We start from the raw sequence: 12,067 nt of genomic DNA on the forward strand, positions 1-12,067 counted from the left end.
ATATATGCTCCATAGGTATCTGATATATCTATGGTATATACTCCATAGGTATATATCTGTGGTGTATACTCCATAGGTATCTGATATACCTATGGTATATACTCCATAAGTATCTGATATATCTATGGTATATACTCCATAGGTATCTTATCTCATATATACTTCCTTCTAAGCAATACTTGGCTGGCTGGACCACTCTCAGAACTAAGATGCATTCAGTCAGTTCCAACATGGGATTTGGTTGTTTAGTTTGTTCTACATCCTTCTTTTCCTTTTCTCTTAAGGAGTTAGTATAATCTATATAGAATTAATAATTAGCAGTCTACTACTCACATTGAGTCAGATCTCATACACCTCATGAAAGCACCACAAAAGTTAAGCAGTAAGAAATGGACAACGCACAGAAGGACAGGCCTCCATGCTCAGCTTGCTCTCCTTGCTCTGAGAATAATCAATTCTGTGTCTTTTCTTTATGTTCATGTCACCCTAGACGGTGGAGTTTAGCTTTGCCCATCTTTAAACATTACATGGAGGGAATCACACTGCCTCCTTCTCTTTCCTGTTCAACATTTTATCTTCCATGTCTACTTTCATTGCTCTATAAAAAGTGACATGACTCTGCCTGTTGTTCATCCTATGGCTAAAGGGCTCTGGTTGATTCAGTTTGGGCAGACTAAGGTCAATGCTAATCTGCTCGTCTAACGTGCTAAGATAGTAGAAATGCACACAGGCATCTAACCAGGTGAGGAATGAATCACTAGGGTTGGATTTGCTAGGCAGGCTCACCTCAATTCTAGTGAGTTCTTCCCAAAGTGCTTTGTCACAGCAAAGCATTCTCCTTATAGCATAGAAGGATTCGAGTGGTCCCTGTTTTTGCTAACCTTAGTTTGTCTGACTTTCTAACTTGGCCCTGAAACGGGTGCACTGTCCTGGTTTGTCACAGCCTTGTTGGTTATTTTCCTGATGAATTATAAGGTTGAGTATTTTTTTCCCTTATGGTTACTGCCTCTGGTTTTCTTGGTGGGCGATTCCTTCCCAAGCCTGTGGTTTTCTGTAGATTATGTCTTCTTGCTGATTTGCTGTTCTTGGAACTGGAGCATCGGTGCGCTTGGGCTTATTATAATCATTGTCACATTGTGTTTAAACCTACCCTCTGATTTTATTTAGGCTTTCTACTGCTCCACCTAATATGATATATTTTTTTCCTGACTCATTTGCATCTTTACTTAGGGTTCAATTTGTTCACAGCTAACAGCCCTTAATCTGTCCTTAGTCTTGAGGGTTGACGTCAGGAGACAAAGGTTAAGTAGTTGCTCGTGGCAAGTCAGCATATTCAGAGCTGGGTATTATATCAGCCACTTACCCCAATCCCCTCCCCAGTCCCCTCTCTGCTCTGCTAGCAATAAGCCTCTGCAGTTCCTTCCCAACAGCCCTGCTTCAGGCCCAGCCTGGATTGTCTTTCTCTGTAATTAAAGCATCAGACAGAAGAAAAGCCCCACCCTGTTCTGTACCTAGCCAGTTCCCGTTTTCCCCCAGGGGCTGGAATGAAATTTCTGCACTGAGTTTCCCAGTGCAGCTTGGGCTTCCAGATGAAGTGTTATAAGGTTCTAATTAGGACGAACAACAGTAGTTCCTTGAAGTACCAAGGCCTAGTAACACTCTGCGGAGGGCGACAGTTAAGGGGATGGGAGTTACGGTTAAAGATGTCATGTAGCACAAGGCATCCAGCAGATGGCCACTGAGTCACACTGTGGGTGGGCAGCTGAGCTGACACCATGAGCATGGAAGGAACAAGTGTGTGAAGAGCTTCACTGGATGGGAGGAGGGATATAAAAACAGGACCAACAAAGGTGACGCTTGGTTGGAAAATGATCACACCATCCAAGGCTCCACCCCTCTCTGCTTTGAGCTGACTTGCTTAACCTCTGTGAACCTTGGTTCTGAGATCAGGTCAGAGTATACTTGAGCTCTTTGGTTTAAAATTTTTTTTTCCCATGCATTTTCTTTCCAGTCTGACAATCACTATCCTGTGAGTGTGCAGGGTGCATAATCATAGTAATTACAAGACTACACCGTAATATATACCTTTAATTGAGTCCTGCTACTCTGAGGCAAGTAAGGTATTAAGCACTTTCCATACATTATCTACTTTAATCTTGACGTCAGTCCTGCCAGACAGGTATTGTAATCTTAATTTTACAGATGAACATACAGAGTCTAGTAGAAGTTCCCCAGCTTGCCCAAGATCATAGTTACTGGATGATCCATGATGAAACCTAAGACTGTTTGTTGGCTGGGTGTGGTGGTGCTTGCCTTTAGCCCCAGCACTGGAGAGGTAAAGACAGGCAAATGTCTATACATTCAAGACCAGGCTGGCCTTGTTTTTGTGAGTTCCAAGCCAGCCAGGGATACCCAGTGAGACCCTGTCTTAATAACACCAACGACGAAACAAATAAACCAACAAACAAAACACAAACATTGACAACAAACAGCAAACAAACAAACCTGGAGACTACATTGAGTTTGCACCAAATATGGTTATCTTTTTAAATATTGCAATATTAAGTTTTCCACATGAAAACAAAACAAAAAAGGCAGAGAACTCAGGTAGTTTTTTGTTCACAGTCCCCCCAGGCAGGACACTGTAAAGACAGTGTGCAGACAGAGCCTTTCCAAGTTCAGGGTACATGCAAGTCACCAGGGATCCTGCAGGTCTGGGCAAGGCTGTGATTCTGCATTTCTACCAAGGCTCCAACAGATGCTGTCCCTCCTGGTCGTAAGAGTGCACTTTTAGTGGCAAAGACCTAGAACGTACTGTTTTCTGACCTTTGGTGTGGGGTTTCTGGTCCTCGTGTTGTCATAATGTCCCTCTGGGTCGCTGTGACCATCAGCATATTCCAAGTGTGTAGTAATGGGTTTTATATCCCCTACCCTGACATGAATCAGCCCAGACTCTCTCTGCATGTAACAGAGGCTTGTGGTAATCCCACCTGTTGATGTAGGTGACAGAAAGGGTTCCTTGGCTCCGGTGAATGCAAAGTGAAGGAGCAGTTGGCTGTGGGGACCCAAATGACATCATCAACATGATGTTCTCTGCTCTCTGCTTTCTGCTGTCTACTGCTTTGTTTTCTGTGTGCTTGGTGGGACAGCCTTTAGCAGACCCGGGCTCTCTCCTCTAGATGGCATGGCAGCCCTCTTCAGCTCTACCTTCAGATTCCACAGAAAAGAGAGCCAGACTTTCTCCTGTAGCTCCCACAAAACATCTGGCCATTGTTCTCGTTAGACTACTTCAGCCCATGTGCCCATCCCTGAACCGGTTTCTGTGGCCAATGGAAGGCTGCGGTTTGGTTGGTTTGTAGGGTGGGAGAATTAGCTGTACAGAGAGGGTGTTTCCAGGAAGAAACCAAATGAAAAGAGGCCTACAGGCTGGGAAACCCAGCTGTGTCAGAAACAACTGGACCTGCGTCGACAGAGCCTGGTTTGGATGGATTGCAGACTCATATAGAAGATTCGAGTTTAGACACTCACCCTGTTTTAGGAGCAGCACGATGTACTGAGAGAGAAAGCTGCCTGGTGTACTACTAGATAGTTGTTGATTGGCTTCACTGTCCTCATAAAACAGAGGGAGAGATGCGACATCTGAGATTTGCTCCAACATAGATTTTGAAGGTTGAGAAAAGGAGGTCAGAACACATGCCTCAAGATTAGGCTGATTCACTATGCATTCATTCTTCATTGTTGCACATTCAACTTTTCCTATAATAACAAGGTACCCCAAACTTCGTCATAGTCTGATTTTGTTATTTTTTTTTACCTCCACTTTTCTGGCATAATGACAGCATTGGGACACCTTCACTCTGGAGGAGAGAAGCTCTTGGTGATCCATTCGCTGGATGCCTCTGTCCCTGACACTGGTTACCCAGTCACCTCTTGCCTGCTGTCTCACAAGGCTACCTTCTTCTTCTTTCCTGGGTTTGAAAGGAGCAACTGGGAAGGCATTAAGTTCCAGAAAAGTAGAATACATCAACCTCTAAGAATCCTTTTATTAAATAAAGCCCTTGTTCAACTCACTCTGGGAATTGTACTGTGTTCCGAAAGGTTGCCCGGAATGGGGGCATATTCTTTAGCTTCTGCCTGCTTCCACTGTTCCAGTATAAGCCACAGACTTGAAGCCTGGGATTGGCCTCCTGCATGACACATGTCTTGCCACATAGATTTGATTGATCCTGGCAGCTCCTTCAGTGTTCCCTGGCTCCATTGTCTGTCATGCATTAGCTGCAGAAAGCAGCAACCAACTTCAGAGGGAAGGCAGAAAGACTACTACAGCTCTGGCTAGGGTGGGCAAAACGTTCTGGGCAGGAGCTTTCTTCTCAGTCCTAGCCCAGTCTTGGCCTCATTCCGAGGCTTGTGGAGAGTTGACAAGACATATTCTGGGTAGCCTGGTTACTTGTATGTGACATTGCATAAGCTTATAACTTTCTGCTGAATATAATAAGGGCTATCTGCCCAAGGTATGAAGTACTCTTTGGGGTAGATCACCCAACCAATGCTGAATCCCTAGGTCTGGGTCCTCCCTTTTTCACAGCTCAGGATCAGAGTCACAGTCTTCTCTTTGTCCTTTCTTTTGTGTCATGATCTGATGGTGATCCCTCCATGGCTTGAACATTTTCTGTCCTTTCCCCGTGTCCGTGCAGGCCGTCCTCCATTCTTAGCTTTACTAGGTGCCCCACCCCCCTCCCAGCCCCCAGACCTTAGCAAAACAGCAGTCATGCCTTGCTGAGAGCGCAGAATTGTAGTCTCTGTCCACTTGACCTGGGTTTCCCAGAATAAGATACGTGATGCTCTCTGGTGTCTGGATGGCTCTGGAGGTCACTGTAAGTTACATAGAAAGAAGAGCAAAAGAACAGTTGATTGGGCTTCTTAGTAAAGTGGTCTGGCAACATTTGGCATGGATGATTGAGAGTTTTTAGGTTTTTTTTTTTTTAAATATCTGCTTTATTAAGATATAACTCACATGCCTTGCTCTCTGGACCCTCAACCCTACCCTGGTGTTCATTATGTTCACACTCCTTATCTTTTGGATCAACCCTTTTATCTTTCCCGCAGAATGCATCATTTCCCCCTTTGATGGACTGGCAGCGAACAAGGCAGGTCATAGCTGATGCTTACGGTGTTGTCTAATGATCTCTTTGACTTTACCTAGAAACCTGGGAAAAATGTGGCTGCTATCATCCAGGACATCCACTCCCAGAGGGAGAGGGACATGCTCCGGGAAGCTGACAGGTGAGGCTCTGGGTCTTACAGAGGCCTGGAGGTTAAAACACCTTCTAGCTTCTTGTTCTTCGGGGGGGGGGGTGTCTTAGTTAGGGTTTCTATTGCTGCAGTGAAACACCATCACTGAAAGCCATTTAGGGAGGGAAGGGTTTATTTCACTCACGCTTATCTGTTAGAGTTTATCAGCCAAAGTGGCTAGGGCAAGAACTTGGTAACGGGGCAAGAACTCATTAACAGGGCAAGAACTCTTTAACAAGGCAGGAATTTGGAGGCAGGAAGTAATGCAGAGGCCATGGAGGGGTGCTGCTTACTGACTTGTTCCCCATGGCTTGCTCAGCCTGCTTTTTTGTTGAACCCAGGGTCACCAGCCCAGAGGCGGCTCTACCTATAGTTGTCTGGACCCTCCCACATCCATCACAAATAATAAAAAAACAAAAAAACAAAAAAACAAAAAACGCTCAACAGGCTTGCTTGCAGGCTGATCTTATGAGGTATTTTTTTTTTTCGACTAGGGTTCCCTTCTCTGAGATGACTCTAGTCTGTGTCAAGTTGACCTGAAATTATTCAGCAAGAGAGATTTTAATTGTAATATGTTCTACCCTTAGCCCTGACCTATCCATCTGGCCTTCTAGCTTCTACTTATCCCTGTTCAGATGAGCAGTACCATTGTAGCCCAGAAGAGCTGCTCAGGTTAGACAGGGACATGGGAAATGCTGAGATTTCTCTTGCCTATCCCTCCCTGGCTAGAGAGGACAACAGGGAACAGAGAGTTGATATTGGCTCCTAGAGCAAGTTTACATTTTACTGATGCGACCTTGGTGCACATGGCTATGGTGGAGATTCTGTTCAGAGGTGGTCAGCTCTCGGTTTCTCATGAGCTGAATGCAGACGTAAAACTAAGAATGTAGATGGGGGAGGTGGGAACCACTCAGTTCCTTGACCATTGTTTCCGAGACAGTGAACGAATGTGATTTTCCAACTCATTTCTTTCAACTGACATTTATGACCCTGTTAGGATGGGACTATGATATGATCATCAGTTCTAAAGAGCTAAGACTGAAAGGAAAACCATAAACGGGGCCTGCAGTCTCTAGAGCAGCCACAGAGGGCGCTCTAACCTTGTTGTAGAAGACAGGAGCCTGTGTCCCCTGCATTGGCAGAGAGACTAAGCCTAGCAGTCTAGTCCTAATAGAGATTGCCCTTCTCTGTCTTGGCAGTGAGGGATACAGTGTTGTTCAGGATGCCAGAACCAAATGAAAATGTTCTATCCTTTTAGGATATCAGGTGTATGCTCTCACTAATTATCAGCCTTCAGAGGACATGCGAATGGTCAGCCTTAGGATTTGGCTTGTCTGGTTTTGTTTTTGTTTTTGTTTTATTTAAAATTGTGGTGACTTGGGGTCTTAATGGTAAGTATAAAGACAGACCATGCCACCTGTGGTCGCATAGAGTGGGGGAGGTTATGAAGATTTACCCGAATCTTAGGCAGACTCCCTTCCTGAGGGTTCCAATGTCTTCATCTCAAATTTGAGTAGCTCTGAGTGAGTTCTGAGACATTTCCCAACCCTTAGGTGTCTTCCTGATTTTTTGTTTTTTCCGAGATCTCTGAACTTGCCTCCTCACTCCTGCCACTCCTCTCACTGTGAGCATCCTTCTTCCATCCCCAGGATAGTACCTACTTGTAATGAGGACTAAATGAAGGAGGGAAGGAGGAAAGAAGGGAGGGAGGGAGGGAGAGAGAGAGAGAGAGAGAGAGAGAGAGAGAAGAAAGAAAGATAAGTCACCTATATCCTGATGGCATCTAAGTGGAGCAAAATTGGATGTAGGGTAGTACCTCCAACAGCAGGTTGTGGCAACCTCACCTCTTAGCCCCTTGTTCCAGAGCACTCACCCCGTAGATCCCCAGGAAGAGAATTTCCTGGGGTCTGTACCTTAACATAGCTTCCAAGAGGAAGTAAAGTAAAACTAAGCAAAAGCAATGTAATTATTTCCTAGAAGCAGACTGTGGTAGAGGGCAGAGAGTGTCTTAGGGAAAACCTGTGCCCACAGAGGTGAAGAGGGAGGACAGACTGGTTCCTGGACACTGTGCACTACTGGGTTGTGACAAAAGAATGCCCGGGTGGACAGATTGTGTCTAGTATATCCCTGAGAGGTCTGTGTGTGTCTCCATCTGGGTGATGCAGGTTACGAGCTCTGCAGAGTCTAAACCCCGTCTCTTGCCTTCCTCCCAGGTATGGTCCGGAGCGGCCACGTTCTCGAAGTCCGATGAGCCGATCACTCTCCCCGAGATCCCATAGTCCCCCAGGCCCCTCTCGGGCTGACTGGGGCAATGGCCGTGACTCCTATGCGTGGAGAGACGAGGATCGAGAGACTGTCCCCAGGAGGGAGAACGGGGAAGACAAAAGAGACAGGTTGGATGTTTGGGCACATGACCGGAAACACTATCCCAGGCAGCTGGACAAAGCTGAGTTGGACGAGCGACTCGAAGGAGGGAGGGGCTACCGGGAAAAGTACTTGAAGTCAGGGTCTCCCGGCCCACTCCATTCTGTGTCTGGCTACAAAGGCCGGGAAGATGGCTACCATCGAAAGGAGCCTAAAGCCAAGTTGGACAAATATCCAAAGCAGCAGCAGGATGTGCCAGGAAGATCCAGGAGGAAAGAAGAGGCGAGACTACGGGAGCCCAGACACCCTCACCCAGAGGACTCCGGCAAGGCAGAGGATCTGGAGCCCAAGATCACTCGGGCCGCTGAGGGTACCAAGTCCAAGCAAAGTGAGAAAAGTAAAGCCAAGAGAGTCGACAGAGACCAAGAAGGAGCTGATGACAAAAAAGAAAGCCAACTGGCCGAGATTGAGGTAAGGATGCAGCTGTGAGCCCAGGTGAGGTGAGGCGGCCCCCCGAGAGGAGAGTCACACACAAGCCTTGTTTGTTGGCGGCGTATGCTTCTTGCCAGTTTGTCATGTGTGTGGTGCTGTCCTAAGAACAGTATATCAAACACACCACTTACTCCTCACAGCAACCCTGCCAAGCTAGGGTCATCATCACTATAGAGGAGGCGTGTAAGACATAGAACTTTGTGCTGTCTGACCAAGGAGGCAGGCTTAGGAAAAGGGACAGTCGGAACTGCAGCCTGTGTTCCGGCTCCAATTCCCATGGTTCCCTGGAAGTTAAGGAGAGGCGTGATGGAAAAGCCCATTGTAGCTCTGTGTTTGTCCAGGGTGGAGTGTTCCTGGGGTGTTGACACCCACAGAGTCACCCAAGGGAAGATTAGATCTTTGGTCCACTCTGTGTGCCAAAAGTCTTACTGACGCTGGAACTCCAGGGATGTGTGAGGAAACTTGACTGCCACCCCTAAATTATACTGGGGACTCAAGCGCGGTGAACTTCTCCAGATAAAAGACTTTAATTTCACTTTAATAGAGTGGCACTTATATCCAAAAGCCTGCTACACGGCTTCAGTTCCTAAGAGGATGGGGAACTCTGGGTGAATTATGTTTGAATTATAAATTGACTGACATCAAGCCGGGCGTGGTGGCGCACGCCTTTAATCCCAGCACTCGGGGAGGCAGAGGCAGGCAGATTTCTGAGTTCGAGGCCATCCTGGTCTACAAAGAGAGTTCCAGGACAGCCAGGGCTACACAGAGAAACCCTGTCTTGAAAAAAATAAAGTTGACTAACATCTACTTTTAGCTGAGGCACCCTATTAGATAGGACTGAGATAGACTTTTGGAGGGTCTCAATTAAGAAACTTCATCGTTAAAAATCTTCCGTGCATTCCTCTAGTCACCCTGACCCAGGAGTTGGTGACAGTCCGAGTAAGGAGTCCAGTTCTTAATTCCATGAACCCTGAAGAGTCACTTGGGCTCTTATTCCAGCCTTTATTCTCATACATGTGGGAGGAGGGCTAGGTGGTCGGTCAGACACAAGCAACACATGATACATAGGAGAAAGCCAGGATGTGGCAGAGACCAAGGGCTGACACACTTATAAAAGAGTCTGCATACAATAGAACCCAAGTTGACGAGCTGGCTCGGCAGCTCTGTAGGCAATGCTGTAGAGTACAAGCTGCATGCAGAGGGTGTTTGAGCTGGGTGTTGAAAATGGGCAAAAACCAGTTTGGTACTCTGGATAGAAGCTGCAGCCAGCATAGGGGAAGCAAATGGCTGTTTTTCAAGAACCTGAAGACATTCAACATGGCTGCATTTTATTTTAGGATATAGTTAAAGATTCTATTTAAAAAAAATAACATCATAATTCTGGTATAAACACATGGGGAACATATGTTCAAAGACTTTTATTAAGTCCTTCATTTCATCTTATCAGCATATGTTGTAAAGTCAGTTCAAAGAGAGTAAGGAATAAGCATCTCACATGAACAGTCAGCAAAGGCTTCGATATTGAGGTGTGATTGGTGTTTTCCACAGGAAACAGGGGGACCCACTGTGTCTTCAACGCATAACACTCACTTGCGTCTTGATGAGTACGAAGCCTTTACATTAGGATCATTCATCAGATTTCAGCAAATAGCACTGACTGCTAAAGGACCAGATACTCTAGAAAGATGTGGCAGACAAACACCTAGCATTCTATTGAAAAGACACCAGGGCCGGGCATAGTGGCACAGATGTGCAATTCTAGTTATTGGTTAGAAAAAGGCAGGAGGATCTCAAGTTCAAGGCCCCTCAGGGCAACTTGGTGTGACCCTGACTCAAAACATGGGTGGCTAGGATGGAACTCAGTGATGGAGTGTGGCCTGGTTGTAAGAGGCCCTGGATTCAACCCCGGAGGAAACAAACTAACCGAGGAACGACAAAGATGGGGAGGGGTACCCAGAGATCTCTTTCGTCCATTTCAAAGTCTGCCATGTTTTCTCAACTGGCAAAACAGGAAAAGCATAGGAGGTGAAATTAGAGAAGTAGGTGGGGTAGGCTTCCCTTTAATGCCTTGTTAAAGGCTTCAACTGGATCCTGAGAGCCAGCCAGGAATTTTAAGAAGAGGGTCATTAAAGAAGATCTGCAGATTTTTCTATTCATATAGTGTTTGCATGACAATAGGGATAAAAAGTCATCTAGAGGTGATTTAAGGTTTACAAGAGGATATGTATGTGGGCTACAGGCAAATATGAGGCCATTTTATACAAGGGCTTTAGGCACCTGCAATCCTGGTATCTTCGAGGAGTCTGGAACCATCCCCAGTGCCCATGGATACCGTAGAGTAGCTGACTTTGCGCAGAAGCGATCAAGGAGCTGGTGGTGGCTCAGGGCCTCAACGAAAGGCCAAAAGGATGAGCTGGCAGGCCTTTGCACACGATCCCCTGTCATGGACAGTCTTCCCTCCCGAGAAGTCCACTTTGCTTGTTCTTAGCATCTTTACTTAGGGCTGCTGTATATCATTTCAATATTCCAATCCACTTCTTTCCTCTCCTTTTCTGTGTTTCATGGCACAGGCCACTGAGCATCCTTATCTAATGTATTATCACCCTACAACTCCCAAACATGGTATCTCAATGCAGGAACCTTCTGGGTTCACTGCTTTGACCCTGTCCTTGGAGTAGAGAGTGGGTGTTAAATGCATACCTGTGGGAAAGCAATAACTGAGTAGACTTTAGAGGCAAAGTCCCGACTCCTGAGAACCAGGTCACACCCTTTCTCCTCGTTGACACTTTTTGCTCGGTATGATCCTTAGGCTGCCATAGTGTTTTAATGAGCGTGTGTGCTCTTAACAGAGCCTCTGAAGTCTCTACAGGTGTGTGTTTCTCAGTGATAATGGGTGGCCAGGTCCGGACCTGACCTTAGAACCCCTGAAAGAAGGAAGGAAATCAAGGATGAGGGTAAAAAGGGAAGAATCTTGGACCACAGATATGTCGAGGGAAGCTAAGACAGCTAGGTGGTGTGAAGCCCAGCAAGTTGTGATGATGTGTGTCAGAGGACGTCAGCCGCTGCTCAGCTCCAGAGGGTTGCTGCCATGTTGAGTGCATGCCCACTGCCCTCAGATCCTTATCTCCTTACAGCAAGACCCAGCCCCACAGCTCTGTGTGGAATCGCCCATGCTTTAAAGGCCAGGGTGGGCAAGATGGTTCAGTGGGTGGGGTTTTTGTCCCAAGAATGAGAACTTGAGTTCAAATCTCTGGGAGCCTGTGGGTCAGCTAGCACAGTACAGAGGCAAACAACAATGACGCCTTGTCTAAAGTGAAGTGGGAGATGAGGACCAATACCTGAGTTGTCTTCTGGTATACACACATGCATGCTGTACACATATGTGCCTGTACACAGCATGTACACTGTCTTAGTCAGGGTTTCTATTCCTGCACAAACATCATGACCAAGAAACAAGTTGGGGAGGAAAGGGTTTATTCAGCTTACACTTCCACACTGCTGTTCATCACCAAAGGAAGTCAGGACTGGAACTCAAGCAGGTCAGGAAGCAGGAGCTGATGTAGAGGCCATGGAGGGATGTTCCTTACCGGCTTCCAGATTGGAAGGCTCACCAGTGGCCCTTATCTGGATTGTAGTTCATTCTAAATATAGTCAAGTTGACGACCAGGAATAGCTACTACATACACACATGCATATATATGTGCCTGTACACAAACATGCACACACACACACACACACACACACACACAAGAAAATTGATAGTCTGGACCACGCCTGTAGGTCTCACACAGCCAGAGACTTGAAGAAGACAAACACCAGACAAAAAGATCTGGAAGAATAAAAGCACTCGCTCACTTCAGAGAGCCTAGCTTCTTCACTTCTGGGACATGGGGCGACAAGCAAATCCCTCTTCATATTA

The 12,067-nt window shown here is 46.4% G+C and overlaps 1 protein-coding gene across 3 annotated transcripts in view; it reads left to right on the top strand.

The window, feature by feature from the left end:
• Nucleotides 1-12,067, top strand: part of Rbm20 (RNA binding motif protein 20) — a 211,042-nt gene that overhangs the window by 179,844 nt on the left and 19,131 nt on the right. For all 3 annotated transcript variants that reach the window (XM_029472620.1, XM_021152190.2, XM_029472621.1), the window contains exons 8-9: nt 5,204-5,283; nt 7,506-8,127. In XM_029472620.1, the coding sequence (XP_029328480.1) occupies nt 5,204-5,283; nt 7,506-8,127 (702 nt within the window). The remainder of the gene's footprint in view (nt 1-5,203; nt 5,284-7,505; nt 8,128-12,067) is intronic.

The sequence above is a fragment of the Mus caroli genome, chromosome 19 (genome assembly GCF_900094665.2).
Source record: "Mus caroli chromosome 19, CAROLI_EIJ_v1.1, whole genome shotgun sequence".
Classification (NCBI taxonomy): domain Eukaryota; kingdom Metazoa; phylum Chordata; class Mammalia; order Rodentia; family Muridae; genus Mus; species Mus caroli.